Source organism: Eptatretus burgeri, chromosome 8 (assembly GCF_056783735.1).
Source record: "Eptatretus burgeri isolate ZD-2024b chromosome 8, Ebu_testis_v1, whole genome shotgun sequence".
Lineage (NCBI taxonomy): Eukaryota > Metazoa > Chordata > Myxini > Myxiniformes > Myxinidae > Eptatretus > Eptatretus burgeri.
The window spans coordinates 10,907,515-10,924,544 of NC_140968.1; the positions used below are offsets into that span (position 1 = coordinate 10,907,515).

The 17,030-nt window shown below is 45.6% G+C and overlaps 1 protein-coding gene across 5 annotated transcripts; it reads right to left on the bottom strand.

The window, feature by feature from the left end:
- Positions 1 to 16,724, bottom strand: POLR3H (RNA polymerase III subunit H). Of its 5 annotated transcripts, none has more exons than XM_085890832.1 (7): positions 16,463 to 16,724; positions 5,832 to 5,928; positions 5,640 to 5,726; positions 4,903 to 5,001; positions 3,380 to 3,443; positions 1,461 to 1,710; positions 1 to 282 (listed from the first exon to the last, which is right to left on the bottom strand). In XM_085890832.1, the coding sequence occupies exons 1-7, from the start codon at positions 16,571 to 16,573 to the stop codon at positions 232 to 234; spliced, it is 759 nt and encodes a 252-aa protein (XP_085746958.1). In that variant the 5' UTR covers positions 16,574 to 16,724; the 3' UTR covers positions 1 to 231. The 5 variants fall into 5 exon arrangements, with proteins under 5 accessions (XP_085746958.1, XP_085746960.1, XP_085746961.1 ...); XM_085890834.1 differs by having other exon boundaries at positions 5,832 to 5,935; positions 16,463 to 16,601; XM_085890835.1 differs by having other exon boundaries at positions 5,832 to 5,935; positions 16,375 to 16,498.
- Positions 16,725 to 17,030: the final 306 nt, after the last annotated feature.

The following is a 17,030-nucleotide window of genomic DNA, read 5'->3' on the forward strand; positions in this document are numbered from 1 at the left end:
TTTCAGACTTACAAGTATTTATTGATAGTTTTTATACAAATATCAGTAAGACATAATCATCTTATGTCTACCAACTTAAATAAACAACCTGATTATCTAGCCTAAGGTGAGTACAAAAGTGTGGTGCTGCAAGCCACGAGATGCAATCTGAAGCCGCAGTATTTTGAATGCAGAAGGGGCTGAAGAGCAACGAGGTTTGCAGTCGATTTTGAACCTGGGGCACCTGGACAATCAACTGTTCCACCACGACAGCAATCCCAGGCCAGGCTCACTGATGGATCCCTGCGAACGATAGAAACCAAACAACTTCCTGAGCTGAAAAATAAAAGTTTCCTTTATTGGCTCAACCAAACTGATCGGTAAAAAAAAATGAAAAAAAAAAACATCTTGTAAAATTGACCAAATTAATTTGCTCATTTATGATTTGCAAGAAAAAAAACACTTTTGTTAACTTTGCTGCTGTAAAAAAAATTATTTTGCACAAGTTCCCTTCATTTTACTGTATTTTCATCTTCTTTTGTATGCAGCACATGGCTGCGGGTTGTTTTATCTTCTCGGGGTACAGCTGCGTCAATGATGCAATGCCCCCTGTAGGTTAGAGCAAGAATTTGTAATTTAATTTTAAATGAACAGGAAATAAAGATTACATGCACATGTGGTTTTTCCAGAGGACCTGGGTTCGATTCATGGTCTGGGCATGTAATTTTTTACACATATACTTTATAATTTGTTCATGTTGTCGGTGTTAGCTCACCTTCACGTCGCAAAAGTCACCGGGGGATCCCTAATGCCCACCAACTAGGCTGATAGGGTGTCCAGTTTAACAGGGGTTTTTTTTGGGGGGGCGGGGGGGTAAAAGAAATTTGCAGTCTGGGGGTTCAGGGTGGGGGAGGACCTAACTGTCTTTCTTCAAATGATGGGAGTGGGATCCCAGGACATGATCTAAGCCGCCGTCGGCATCTCCTGGCGGCTCGACTATCCGTCCGTTTTATAGAGAATTCCTGAAATTTCTGGAAAGCACTCACTCACAGGAACCCCACAGGTTATATACCTGTACTCGTATGCCACCTATCTAATGTGAATGCATCAAGTCCACACTCTCTCGCAGGAACCCCGAGGGCCATATAACCGTGCTAATGTGTACGTAATTTACAGATGATCGCACATCTAAACATCATAGAAGTGGCGAAATGAACCCATCCATAAGGATGAGTTATTTGCTGGTGGTAATAATGAAATAGCAAGAACAATAGGCTTCCAGATATACTGGATTGGCTTCCAGCTAAAAAGGCTGCATTTGTTCTAATGTGTTTCTCTGCAATACATTGTAATAAATACATCATATATCGTGGACTAGCTTCGCCAGCTGAGAGGATGAAAAATTTCCTGCCATAAAAGGCCAGGATTTCAACCTTCTCAAATAAATTTTCAAAATTAAAACAACCCCTCAAAGTACACACCGTCAATGTATATGGAGCTTGCTTCTTTTGTAACTCTTCCTGCACAGCGCTCTCTGTCCCTGAAACAGTTACAGTTCCGCTTCCTGATGGGGTAGCAGGTTCACCTGCATTGGAGGGACCAGTCGGGGTGGTGTCGACGAAGGTTTCATCAATGACCCGGAAACGAATATCTTCCCCGATATCCATGAAAAGGTCATGCGTGCCATCATCAGTCTCATACTCCCAGGCCCATACCTGTTCTGTTTCATCACTGACGTTAAAAGGTCAAGACTACCAGCCAAAAACACAAAACTATACGATTCAAACAGAGGTTTCAGAGATTTAAAAGAAAAAAAAATCGAAAATTATTTAAGAGTGTCATCCTAGATTTACGAATAAATCGCATCTGGCAGCACAAGCTTTTCCCACCCCATTACAATGCCGTTAACTCTGGTCCACTTTTCAATCACTCACTCAATATGTATGACAACATCTAGCAGCATTATTTTACCACCGAACTGAGCGCCAAACTGGGCTGAGTGGAAGATTCGTTCAGTTCTGGGTGTGTTCTGGAGAAGTCAGCCATCAACTGGCACCGATTTCCTTGTAATCTGTGTGCCTCTGGCTCTCCATTCCCAGCTCATTGTGTCGCTCCCACTCGAGGAGCTGGGGTTGATGTGAAGCTATGACTGTCATCTTTTACCATTTCCACCAACTGCACTTGCAGATACAAGTGTAAGTCAATAACGAAGTGAATTTTACTGTCACAAAAAGGTGCATGTGCAATTGTGCAAAACACAATAGATTGGATCATGTGTGATATTACACATGGGCAAATGTGACTTGTTTGTTGACCACTTAATACCTGACTTCCCCCTCATGTGGAGCAAGTAAGCAAGCAATTGTGCTCTAAAAATGGCTGTAAAACTACAAGAGTGCACTGTTAGAGCAACGGTAAGTCATCAGGTTTTTACTTAGTAACAGTATCAAACTATGTGACATTCTTAAGAGAATGTCACGTAGTTTGGCCAAGGCCAAGCGAAGCGAGATCGAGGCCGTTTATTGGCGCTTGCACTTTATAACACGTACTAAAATCAAACACCAGTTACAAAAAAATCTCCACTATTTGTTTTATCATTGATGGAGTGACAAAAAAGAATGCACAATGGGGTACTAACTTCATGTCATGGGAAAATGTGTACGGATGGTGTGAATAGTTTTGAAGAGCACAGGCTAGACGGACGAGACCTATGTAGTAGCAGACACCAGTCATCGCACACACTCGTCCATCCATTTTTAATTATTCACAACATTCCTTCCTCCACATTAAGCCTGGTGTTGGCGCAGTGGTTAGGGCAGCAGCTTGGGATCCCAGGGTCCTGAGTTCAATCCCGTTGGCTGCTGAATTAACACCAGGGGGTTGACTCAGCCTGTCATCCTTCCGAGGTCATCAAAATGAGTACCAGTGTACTGGTCCCGGTGTATGCCCCGGTTAGAATAGGTGTACCATATCCCTGTGTGTCGTAAGAGGCGACCAGGGTTGGCGTCAGGAAGGGCATCCGGCCATAAAACATTGCCTCAAGAAAAAGCCCAACCCCTGCACAGCAGGGAAAAATGGCTGTAAAAACGGTCATTTTATTCCTTCCTCCACATTTTACCGGGACATACTGTCCGTACCATATTGTTCAGTCATTCTCCAAGGTTTGACACCTTCACATTGTGCTACCCAGAATGAAACCATTCTTTGGGAACTCTTTGGCAAAGTTTGGTTGGATTTGGTTCAGTCGTTTTTAGTTTTTGAAGCATATGTAAATATATAAACGAACAAACAAACAAATTAGTACAGTATACAAATTCACTTTTATATTATAAATAAACTCAATCCAGTTAATCGTTTCAGCACAACACTTGATTGGAAATATAAATCTTTGAAAGGATACAACTTTGAAGGTTGCTGCAGCGATTCAGGAGGAATGATTATGTCATCAAAAAAGCCCAAAGACACTGTGGAACAAAAATACACAAAACAAATAATAATGTTAATAAAACATGGCATGGCAAGTTTGGCATTCACTCAGCTTCAAATCTTTAATTCGTTGGTTTCACATATTTAATTTAATGTTTGGCATCAGAGCTCTTGACCAGATAGCTCATCATACAGGGATCCCAAATTCAAATCCCATAATTATTCTGTGCCAAGTTGTCCATCGTCTACTTATACTTATATGTCCATGTAATTAATATACTGACAGCTCCGAATGTAACTGATCCATCACGAGTTTTATCAAAAGCCATAAAGATTGCTCTTAATAAAATATTTAAATAAATTAGAGAGAAGTCGATGGCATGCCATCGCAAATCTCCATGCTTCCCACCTTAAGCCGAGTTGAAAGATGGCACAAAGTTCCAGCGGGAATGACCCAATATCTCATTTTTGAGTTGAAAAAAATTCCCCCCCTCCACCCTGTTTTGACACCTATGACCCAAAGTCCTCACTCCTGGAGAATGAACCAGGGGTTAAATCCACTCCCCCCCCCAAAAAAAAATCGTAACATATTTCACGTGTCCCCCAATGTTAATTGCACATATACAAAGTTTCATTACCTTCGCAAACTTTGTTGCGAAGGTTATGTTTTGATCGCTGTGTATTTATTTATTTATTTGTGAATGTGTGTTTGTTTGTTTGTTTGTTTGTTTGTTATTCGCATAACTCCAAAAGTATTGAACTGAATCGCAGCAAATTTGGTGGGATGATTGGTTATTATCCGAGGACCATTTGATTAGATTTTGGGAGCGATCGGGTCAAAGGTCAAGGTCAAGAAAAGGTCAAAATCGTCTCTTTACCATAGCGTAGTCAACTTGTATCCAATTTGCATGCAACTAATGCCAAAATGTTCAGAATTCAATGCCCCATCTTGTGATATGTGACATGACACAATGACGTAATAACCCTTATTAGCGGTTGGGAGTCAAAGGTCAGGGGGGGTCATGACATTGCAAAATGTGCGGTTTTAGTCATTACACGGTCAATTCTTATCCGATTTGCATGAAAACAACACCAAAATGTTGACTGTACTGTTCCCCACACTCTAATACCAATTACAAAATTAAGAGTACAAAGGTCAAGGTCGAGGTCATGAAAAGGTCAAAATCGTCATTTTGCCATAGTGCGGTCGATTTTTATCCAATTTGCATGCAACCAATGCCAAAATGTTGTGATTCAATGCCCAATCTTGTGATATATGATATGACACAGGAAATTTAATGTTTTTAAGCCATCATAACACATATGAGATTGGAGATGTGGTATGGGATTAAATACCCTCACAATCAACGGTTTCTGGGGGGGGGGGGGGGCGGCGGCAAAAAGTAGCGTTGGCCAAGGTATGCGCTCTACTGAGTGCACATTCTAGTTGAAAAATGTTTTAAAATGTGCCCATAATCGCATTTTTCGGTACTTGACCTTTTGACCCAGGCAGAGCCAAAAATGACTGCTCTTGCACCTTCTTGCCAGTGGTGATCATAGCCACCAAGTTTGGTGAATAGGAGATCGTGTGACGGACTGAAAGACAGACGAACGAAACTGATTACAATATCCCCCATTTTTTTTCAAAAAGCGTTGGGACTATTATGGATCCTCCTTAGTGCTGCCCAGGGGAGGGCAGGGATACCCGGTGCTACCCGTGGGAGGGCAGGGATACCAGTGCTGCCCATGGGAGGGCGCAGTTTTCCACCCTTTGTTGTACAACTCTTCCAGTACATTCTCAAATCAAACTAAAGTTTTAAGGTAAACCAGTCTTGTCCTCATCGGCAAGTTTTAAAAAAGATATATTAAAAAAATTGGTCAATTCAAATTTTAAGCAAAACTTCTCCACCTGCAATATCTAATCAAAGTAATTTCAAAAAATGTTTTAGACATGATGGTTATGGCTTATCTTTTACCTCCATTTTATTTTTTTGACACACAAAACATACTCTGTACAAGTATGTTTTATTATTAAGGCATCAGTCATCTTGCACGGGCTTAATGGGCCTAATGGCCCCTTCCAACATTGGAGTTCCTTGTATGTCAGCTCACTTGAGAACAAAACTTGAGTCGAAGCCGTAAAAAGAACTGTGCTCAGAGCTTAGGATTATGGAAGAGCTAGGAAGAGGAAATGTGCACAAAAGTTTCACCGGTCGGTTGAGCAGCGGACCAACCTTGCACACCCTCTGGGCCACAACTTCGGATCTTTCCAACAACGATCTCATCCAGGAATGGCCGAAACACCACGTACTTGAAATGGACTGTAAAACAGCTTTGGTCAAACCTCAGAATAAAATTCAGGCTACGGTGGTCTTAGTCGATAAGTTCTTTCAAGATGTGAGAAAGAAATTTTTTTAAAAAACGACCTTTGGTATGTGAAGCTCCATCTCCAGGAAACACATACGAATCCTCCATCTTTATCAAATCAAACAGGCAGATGCAGAGGCCAATATTGTATACAACCTGCACCCTTTGCAGAACAACAATATCAGAAACATTCCTTAATATCCAACACAGACAAATCCATTGATGATAACACTGATAATGAAGCTTTTTGTAACTGGACTTTGATCTTCGCATTTGTTACAACGTGAAAGCAGTGACAGATTTGAAAAACCATGACGTTGATGTTTCGTTCCACAAAACTACCAGCATAATCCAACACGTCTTTCAAAATCACACCCCTTCAACTTCCTTCAGCAACAACACAATAATCATTTCACATTTAGAACAGATGAGCAGGGACTGAGGGAGGGGGGGGGGGGATACTAGGCCGTGGTGCGGGGCGGGGTTCACTCCGTTGACCGTGGAGGGAGGGGATACCCGGCGCTGCCCCATTGAGAGGGGGTGGGGAGGAAGGAAACCACCATTGCCCGCAGGTGTGGTGGCAGCCTACGCTGCCCGTGGGAAGGCAGGAATACCCAGCGCTGCCTATAGGGAAGCGAGAAAAATTGGTGCTGCCCGTGGGGGGCAGCGAGGAGGGGGGGGGGAGAGAAACTGGCACTCCCCGGAGGGGAAACGTGGCACTGCCCGGCAAGGTGACCTTTTCCCGGCAGTGGTTTCGGGATGTGTTGGACATTGAAAAGCCATTGAGTTATTGGCCTCATGGTTACCTTTTTCCTGCGGGCCGGTGGCAGCACTGCCTAACCCCACATCCCAATATACACTTTATAACAGCCTTTGGTGACCTCAAAACAGATGTGAAGGCCAACGTGATGCAGCTTAAAACCTTGCCCAGATTCTGAAGTACCGACACCACAAATGAAGGACTTCGAGATGCTCCGGTTCAACATTCAACATACAAACATACAAACGCACAAACAAACACTTGAAAATATTTATATAAGCATTCACTTTAAAATTTAACCATCAGAAATCTCCATTCATATTCATTGTGTACAAGCAGAATGTTCCACCACTGGCCTTGTTGGATTTTAAAAACTAAAGTATCGTACAGATGATGACAGGAAAGCAAATGAAGTTTATTTTAATTTGTTAAATATCTGTGCAGTAAACTTATCCATGTACAAACGATACTGCCCCACTTCCCTCTCTTTCCTCCCACAATTCTGCTTCCTACTTTATTTTACAATCGTTTCCAAAATTGACATCGTCCCTTTATTATCATTATTTTGCATGCAGCCTCCGTATGTCTGTTGGTGGCATCATTGCTGGGACCATGGCAGTGCCGCTGATGCAGTGCCCCTGTTACCAGTAAGCTGGTACTCATTTTGCTGACCGAGAAAGGAAGACTGACAGGCGAGTCAACCCACCTGGTGTTATTTAACAGCATGATTGAGAGCTCAAACTCAAGAGCCCTAACATCTTTAGGCAGCCAACTTCATTGTTAAGCCAACACCAGGTGAGACATCTCACTGACAGGTGGATATGTTTATATCAATGCCTGGTGTTGGCTTAATGGTTCAGGTGGTGGGCTTTGGATCCAACGATCCTGAGTTCAAATCCCACTCGGCAGTTGAATTAATACGAGGTGGGGTTGACTCTGCCCGTCATCCTTCCGAGGTCGGCAAAATGAGTGCCAGCTTGCTGGTATCCTGTGTCGGAGTGGTGACCCGTCCAGTATTGTATCCAATAGCCAAGGAGACTGTTTAGGCAGCACCAACGCTCTGCACAGAGTATGGTCCCAATGGATGGATCAGTCAATGCGGTACTTTCAAAATGACAATCCGCCCCAGAATGTTCGGCATGCATGCGCATAACCCCATAGCGTGGGGATGGGGATTCGTGCGTGTGAGATAAGGTTTGTTCCCAAAATGACCCACAAAGTTTTTAAAACAATCCGAAAATACTTGGAAAAGTACCTGAGAGAAAGGGATGTGCCTTTGCACAATGAAAGAGTCGGAGAACTTTCTCAGCTCGCCGAAAGAACTGAGACATTGCAACTACCCGTACTGCAAAATCCAGGGAACGTGAACAGGCGCAAGGCCCCAAAGGATCGTAGACGGGCACGTTCTACCAAAACCCCCGACAGATCACTACCAGTGAATGAACTTTGAACCTTGTAGGAATGCCTCCTTTGGTCATGGCGTGCTCGATGATATATTTAATGGACGTCTGCAATTGGAAAGACGATTGAATGCGTTATAACCAACAGACCAATGGCTACCGACTCTTCAACAAAGGACATCTTCACGATGTAAAAATACACGAATCTTTTGCCGGATGTACAAGGCAGACTTCTCGGAGGGAGACGCCGTATCTGGTTTTGGGTGCTTCTTTCAGCGACGGGAAGGTAATATCTCGGTCTTGTTTATGCACAGGGCAAGTTTAAAAATGATATTCAATATTTATCAGGTGAGGGGAGGGGGGGAGGCCTGTGAAGGCTGATATAAATATATACTGTTTTGGTTCCAGGGCTAGAAGAAAAATACTAGATTGCTGCATATATTGCTAAAAGAAGCGTCGTGCGTGTGTGTGTGTGTGTGCGTGTGTGTGTCCAGGGCATACCTGTTTAAACCATGAGCTTTTGTCATCACATTTACAACAAACCCTCATAATGAGAATTTGGAGAAAATAATTAATAAAATAATTATTTTTCAGCTGTTTTCTTTAAGTTGAATTTGAGTACAAAGTGGACGCAGCCGAGCTTTGCATTTGGAGATGCTTTCTAGTTAGTTTTATCCCCATGGGTTCTTTTTTTAAAATGGGGGGGGGGGGGTGGTATCGTAAGCGGCTCCGTCTGTCTGTCTGTCTATCTGTCTGTCCGTCCATCACGCTATCTCCTCCTAAACGGTTTTGTAGAAATTCACCAAACTTGGCAGTTGTGATCACCACATGGCACAAATGTGCGAGAGCAGTCATTTTGCCCCCCCCCCCCCCGGGTAAGGTCAAAAGGTCAAATACCAAGACATGCAATTATGGGCACATTTTAAAATGGGATGGAGATTTCATCATAGGGGTCAAAACGAGGAGGCAAAACAAACAAACAAAAAAACATAAACAATCTCACCCGTGTCCGAAGGAAGCAGCACAGTTTGCCATTTGATTTCCTTCTCATGATGCGAGAGCTCCCCCTTGTGCCAATTCAGCGTCTGCACCGCTTTATTGTTTTTTTGACAGACGGACGGATGGACATACCAAATATTGAAGAGACTACAGCGGTTAAAAATATAAATTCAAAATTTGATAATGGGCCCCTGGTGGAACTTTTTACCATCTTTCAACTTAGTAGGTGTATTTAAGAGCAGGTGTGAAGCGTGGGGATTTGCGATGGCACACAAGTATACTTTGTAAGTAAGTAATTATTTACTTGCCAAGTACAGTAAACTCACTCAACATGTAGAACCAACCTAAAGGCAGAGAGTTTGCAAGATTATACAATGTGATGGTTTACATAGTCCAACAAGACGGTGTGGAGAGGTAGTCTGGATTTGATTCTTGACCAGTCTTTAAATTGTCGGATCGGTGCTTCGTAAGCAGGGTGACGTATCACAAAGTATGCTGTTCTTCGGATGGATATCAAACTGGGCATCCTGCCTGCTAGCATTAGTTGATGGATGTAAAACAGATGTGTTTCAACAGTGAGTAGCTGGCGATGACTCCCCTAATCTCTGAAGAGAGAACAACTGAGCTTCAGTAGAATGTCAGACTTGCCCAGGCAATTCGTGAAAGACTTTGTGTCAAAAAAATGTCACCAGGTGATCCCACAAAAGGTGGGGCTACTTGGGGCTGTTCAAGTGGAGTAGTTGTCGTAGTATTCAGATTTCTTGGTCGTACTAGCTACTCATCATTGTACCAGTAGTAGTGGTACCAGCAGTAGTAATAGTACTAGTAGTTGCAAGAGTAGTAGTAGCAGTAATAACAGTACTAGTAGTAGCACTGAGAGTATTATTAGTGATAGTAGCAGTGGTAAGCGTACTAGTAGTAGCAGTTATAAGAGTACTAGAAGTAGCAGTAGTAAGAGTACGATAGTCGTCGTAGCAGTGGTAAGCGTACTCGTAGTAGCAGTTGTAAGAGTATTAGTAGTAGCAGTTGTAAGCGTACTAGTAGTAGCAGTTGTAAGAGTATTAGTAGTAGCAGTTGTAAGAATACTTGCAGTAGTAAGAGTGCGATAGTCGTCGTAGCAGTGGAAAGCGTACTAGTAGTAGCAGTTGTAAGAGTACTCGAAGTTGCAGTTGTAAGAGTATTAGTAGTGGCAGTAGTAAGAATACTAGTCGTAGCAGTAGTACTAGTACGATAGTCGTAGTAGCAGTACTGAGTACGATAGTCGTTGTAGCAGTGGTAAGCATACTGGTAATAGCAGTTGTAAGCGTACTAGTAGTAGCAGTTGTAAGAGTATTAGTAGTAGCAGTTGTAAGAATACTAGTCGTAGCAGTAGTACTAGTATGATAGTCGTAGTAGCAGTACTGAGTATGATAGTCTTCGTAGCAGTGGTAAGCGTACTGGTTGTGGTGAATTGAGGTGAATTGAGGGACATGACGCGGGATCACATGTTGTGTGTCTCGCGTATAAGGGGAGGTCTCTGCGGCACGAGTGGTTGTCCCCGGGGCATTGCCATTTACATCGGCTGTTCACTTGATGCTCGTTAACTGAAGGTGCTCATTGACTGGTGAGAATGGAGATTATATCGAACTCCGGGCTTACGCGAATTTATTCTGCAATGATTAATTGCACATGTATACGTTACTGCTTATGTACTCCTAGCTGAACCTGTATTCCCCGGTGTGCCCGTAGAAGCGGCTCCAATCAAATGGAATAAAGCCTAAACTCTGAAGGTTCATCTCTCGCTCTCATTTCAATTTATTCCATTTGATTTTCTCGGCTCTCTCAACCAAAGATGGACAAGATCTACAAACCAGAGAGGTTCGACGCAGACCCAAACGCGACTGACGCAGAAATGAAATGGTCGCATTGGTTCTGCTCCTTCTCACACTATCTGACCATCATCGAGGAGAGCTGACAAATTTGCCGCCCTCGTGAATCATGTCTCGCCCAGCGTGTACAGGCTCTTCTCGGAGTGCGACACTTACGAAGCAGCGATCGAGGTGCTGCAAGCGCTCTACGTGAAGCCCAAGAACGAGGTATACATACGACATCTTCTCAACACACGCAAGCAAGCAGCCGGGAGACAATCGATCAGTTCCTGCAAGCTCTGAATCAGCTGGGAAAGACGGCAGCTTCCGGGGCCGTAGCGCCGAGGAACACCGAAAGGAAGCCACACGGGAGGCATTCATCCAAGGACTCAGATCAGCCCACATACGGCAGCGCTTACTAGAAAGCGCAACCCACTCTTGACAAGGTAGTCGATCAGGCACGAGCGATGGATACGGCTCAGCAGCAATCTGAGTCATTTGGGACACCGATGCTGCTAATGAACGCTGCTACGGTGTGAACTCAAGGAACCCCACTGGCACAGACACAGCCAGACATAGGGGATGGAGAAACACCCGAGGAGCCGGATACCCAGGCCACGTCAAACTCCTCAGCAACTGCTCCGGTTGGTAAATGCTTCTTTTGTGGGTACAAAAGGCATCCTCGTCAAAAATTCGCCGCCAGAGATGCCACATGCATGAATTGCGACAAGAAAGGGCATTATGCCAGGGTATGTAAATCTACTCTAAGGAGAAATAAACCCACTTCTGCGGCTCTCTACTCGCAGAATAAATTGACTGCAGCCTCCCCGGGGAATCTATCCAAGGCTATCATCAACGTACGAATTAACGGGCATATGGCTGAGGCACTGATTGATACCGGTAGCTCTGAAAGTTTCGTCAACAGCTCGCTAGTGAAGGGCAGGAAATGGGTAATCCACCCGACTGACAATACGGTATGCATGGCCGCCACCTCACTACAATCCCGCGTACGAGGGTACTGCAATGTTGAATTGGACGTAAAAGGGTACACGCATCGGGATGTAAAGGTACTGGTGCTTCGTGATTTGTGCGCAGACGTAATTCTGGGTCATAATGTCCTCAAGCAGCACACGGCGTGAAATACCCTTTGGAGAAGCAAGCCTCGTCTAATTTTAAATGCGTTGACCACCGCGGAGGTGACATCCCCCAGCTGTTCGCTAACTTGTCGCCAGTCTGCAAACCGATAGCGATCAAATCGCGGCGATATACCACTGCTGACATGAATTTCATCACTTCGGAAACCAGCGATTACTGGAAGGGGAATTATAGAACCGAGCGATTCGCCATGGCGCGCACAGGTGTTAGTAACCAGCAGTCAGAACCATACGAAACGAATGGTTGTCGATTATTCCCAAACGGTCAATCGCTTCACCCAACTCGACGCCTACCCCCTGCCGCGCATAGACGAGATGGTCGAACGCGTGGCCAATTATAAGGTATTCAGTACCATCGACTTGCGAAGCGCCTATCATCAAATTCCCATCCGAGAGGAAGACAAACCTTACACTGCATTCCAGGCAGGGAGGCGCCTCTACCAATTCAGGAGAATACCTTTCGGTGTCACGAATGGGGTAGCTTGCTTCCAACGGGTTATGGACGACATCATCTCAGATGAAAACCTCAAAGACACTTTTGTTTACGTGGACAATGTCACAGTGTGCGGTAGGGATCAGGGGGAACATGATATGAATCTGGACAGATTCTTGGGCATTGCTAGAAAATATAATCTGACTCTCAACTACGAGAAATGCGTATTCTCGGCAAGGTCAATTGACCTTCTCGGCTACACAATAGCCGACGGCACAATTAAGCCTGATCCTGAACGATTGCGCCCGCTCCGTGAGCTTCCACCACCTCAGGACCTGCAGACTATGCGCCGGGTGATCGGGATGTTCGCTTACTATGCGAGATGGATTTCGCAATACTCCGAGAAAATACATCCCCTAGTGCATTGCAAAAACTTTCCACCAGATGCCGCTGTTGTAAGAGCTTTCCACAACCTCAAGGATGATATCAGTAAGTCCGTGGTTTTATCGATCGACAGCTCGGTGCCCTTCGTGGTGGAGACCGATGCTTCAAATCACGCCATAGCTGCTACACTTAATCAGTCTGGGAGACCCGTCGCGTTATTCTCGAGAACTCTCTCTAGAAGCGAACAGAGACACTCAGCGATAGAGAAGGAAGCGTACGCCATCGTTGAAGCGCTGCGGAAATGGAGACATTATTTACTGGGAAACCACTTCACGCTCGTTACGGACCAACGATCCGTGGCATTCATGTTTGATGGGAAAAATAACGGGAAAATTAAGAATGAAAAAATTATGAGATGGCGGATCGACCTAGCTTGCTACAGTTACGACATTGTTTACCGGCCCGGGAAAGAAAACCCTGCTGCAGATACCTTCTCCCGGGTCTACAGTTCGGCAACAATCAGTCAGGCTTTGCAAGACCTCCATGTGTCTCTGTGCCACCCAGGGGTAACCAGAATGGCACATTTAAATGCAGACAAAATCTTCCCTATTCTGTTGAAGATATTAAACAAATGAATGCTTCATGCCCTGTTTGTGCTGAACTAAAACCCAGATTCTATGGCGCGGCATCTGGCAGACTGATCAAGGCCACTTCCCCCTTCGAGAGACTAAACATCGACTTCAAAGGGCCCCTGCCGACCGAAACAGACAACAGATACATATTCACCGTTGTTGATGAATATTCAAGGTTCCCTTTCGCATTTCCGTGCTCGGATATGACCTCGGGCACTGTCGTGAAATGTCTCTCTGACCTCTTCGCTATGTTTGGGAAACCTTCGTACATACATTCAGACAGAGGGCCGTGTTTCATGTCGGCCGGGCTAAAACAATTCCTACTAGAGCTCGGCATAGCAACTAGTCGAACGACGGGTTACAACCCACAGGGAAACGGGCAGGTGGAACGGTATAATGGAGTTATTTGGAAAGCCGTAACTCTGGCGCTGAAATCGAGAGGACTGGGCCCCGAGCGGTGGGAGGTTACCCTTCTCGACGCTCTGAATTCCATACGCTCTTTGCTCTGCACGTCCACAAATGCCACTCCTCACGAACGTATGTTTACTCACCAACGACGTTATGTTGACGGTCAAACGGTGCCCAACTGGCTGACCCATCCCGGAACAGTGTTCATGAAACGCCCGGTACGACAAAGCAAGTATGAACCGCTGGTGGAGGGTCGAACTCGTGACACTAATCCAGAGTATGCTCATGTCAGGCTCCCGGATGGCAGGGAGACCACTGTGTCGGTTCGCCATCTGGCTCCCTCAGCTACTCCTCCCGCAGGTACACCACCTTCTGGCACTTCTCCTTCTGTCTTTTCCCCCAGGAACTCCGCCGGGGCGGCACGACTGCCGCGTTCCACCCGAGAGCGATCGAGGAGTCATCCCCGGCACAAGTCGAGGCTCACCAAGAGGATCGGGAGTCTCCCTCAAGTGAAACTGCCGTTTACTCCCGGAGAGGTCGACGAATAAGGCCCCCTCGACGACTCAATCTGTAAAGGGGATTATCGGCATTCTCGCTGCTCATGCTCCTATATGCTCATTATATCATATATCGATGCACATTTCCATGCTCCTACAACTCAAAATAATCACTGCTTGGCATGTATGCTTTTGTAGACCTATTAGTCCGCGTTGCTTGAAATGTATACTCCTATAGTGCTAAAGCAATCATGGTGTGTAAGATGGGCCCCTAGTTGCATTTTAAAGGTGAGGAGAATGTGGTGAATTGAGGTGAATTGAGGGACATGACGCGGGATCACATGTTGTGCGTCTCGCGTATAAGGGGAGGTCTCTGCGGCACGAGTGATTGTCCCCGGGGCATTGCCATTTACATCGGCTGTTCACTTGATGCTCGTTAACTGAAGGTGCTCATTGACTGGTGAGAATGGAGATTATATCGAACTCCGTGCTTACGCGGATTTATTCTGCAATGGTTAACTGCACATGTATACGTTACTGCTTATGTACTCCTAGCTGAACCTGTATTCCCCGGTGTGCCCACAGAAGCGGCTCCAATCAAATGGAATAAAGCCTAAACTCTGAAGGTTCATCTCTCGCTCTCATTTCACTGGTAGTAGCAGTTGTAAGAGTACTCGAAGTTGCAGTTGTAAGAGTATTAGTAGTGGCAGTAGTAAGAGTACGATAGTCGTAGTAGCAGTACTGAGTATGATAGTCGTTGTAGCAGTGGTAAGCGTACTAGTAGTAGCAGTTGTAAGAATACTCGTTGTAGCAGTTGTAAGAGTACTTGTCGTATCAGTAGTAAGAGTACTTGTAGCAGTCATAAAAGTACCGGTAGTAGCAGTAGTAAGAGTACTAGCAGTAGCAGTATAAGAGTACCAGTAGTAGCAGTAGTAAGAGTACTTGAAGTAGCAGTCATAAAAGTACCGGTAGTAGCAGTAGTAAGAGTACCAGTAGTAGTAGTAGCAGCAGCAGTAGTAAGAGTACCAGTAGTAGTAGTAGCAGCAGCAGTAGTAAGAGTACCAGTTGTAGTAGTAGCAGCAGCAGTAGTAAGAGTACCAGTAGTAGTAGTAGCAGCAGCAGTAGTAAGAGTACCAGTAGTAGTAGTAGCAGCAGCAGTAGTAAGAGTACCAGTTGTAGTAGTAGCAGCAGCAGTAGTAAGAGTACCAGTAGTAGTAGTAGCAGCAGCAGTAGTAAGAGTACCAGTTGTAGTAGTAGTCACAAGAGTACTAGTGGTAGTTTTAAGAGTACTCGTAGTAGTCACAAGAGTACTACTAGTAGTAGTAGTAGTAGTCACAATAGTACTAGTGGTAGTTTCAAGAGTACTTGTGGTCGTTTTAAGAGTACTAGTAGTAGTAGTAGTAGTAATGTTTTCCACCCTTAACATGATTTGTGGACGAAGCAGCCCGTTTAACCAAGTCCCAGGTCTCTTTCAAAGGGTCATTGCTCATTGTTAAAAATGTATCGAACACAGTCGGATTGCGATTGGTACGAGCTTCGAATGGTATTAACGAGGCGCTCTGTGCCCCTGTGTCCCGTGTCCCTGTTCCCCTGTGTCCCTGTGTCCCGTGTCCCGTGTCCCTGTGTCAATGTGTCCCTGTGTCCCGTGTCCCTGTGTCCCGTGTCCCGTTACCCTGTGCCCCTGTGTCCCCGTGTCCCTGTGTCCCGTGTCCCTGTGTCAATGTGTCCCTGTGTCCCGTGTCCCTGTGTCCCGTTACCCTGTGCCCCTGTGTCCCGTGTCCCGTGTCCCGTGTCCCTGTGCCCATGTGTCCCGTGTCCCTGTGTCCATGTGTCCCTGTGTCCCGTTACCCTGTGTCCCTGTGTCCCGTGTCCCTGTGCCCATGTGTCCCTGTGTCCCGTTACCCTGTGTCCCTGTGTCCCGTGTCCCGTGTCCCGGTTCCCCTGTGTCCCCGTGTCCCTGTGTCCCCGTGTCCCTGTGTCCCTGTGTCCCCGTGTCCCTGTGCCCCGTGTCCTGTGCCCCGTGTCCCTGTGCCCCTGTGTCCCTGTGTCCCGTTACCCTGTGTCCCTGTGCCCCTCTCCCCCAAATACCCTCACACATCGAGGGGACACCACGTGGACACGTCACACCGCCGGGCTCTGCACGAGCCAAACTCCGTCCCTCCCCGTGTACTCGGACCTTGTTGGCGAGTTTCTTGTTCAGTTCCTCCACCACGGCATCGTCCAATATCCGCTCGAAGTTCCACGGGGGGATTCGGACGGTGTCCGTCATCGCCACAAGTACAAACATCTCCGTCCACACGTCGTGCTCTCTCGCCGACCAGCTGTAATGACGTCATCCCTATCCCCTTCCGAGATGAATTTGTTTTTCCTTTATTACTCGTAAAATTATCTTCACTTCACACGTTCTTCGGCAACTCGGTTCATCCTTAAAAGTGCAACTGCGCGTATGCAATGCAAGCTGATTATCCAACAGCGAAAGCACATACACCGCCTATAGCGTTACTCGTTTCACGCAATGCAAGCACTGCACGTCTGTACCTAAAGTGTTTTAAATTTAAGGAGAGGAAATAAAATAAGGAAAGTTATTTTCAACGCGTTAAAAGACGATGGAAGTAAACGTTCGTTTATCCTCGAAATTGTAGTTCATGGTCGGCGCGTTTGAAAGGCCGATGCAGGTTTCTTCTTCTTCTTCTTTCTTTGACGGTCACAATTATTCCCACGTTCTTGCGGAAGCTTGGCCCAAG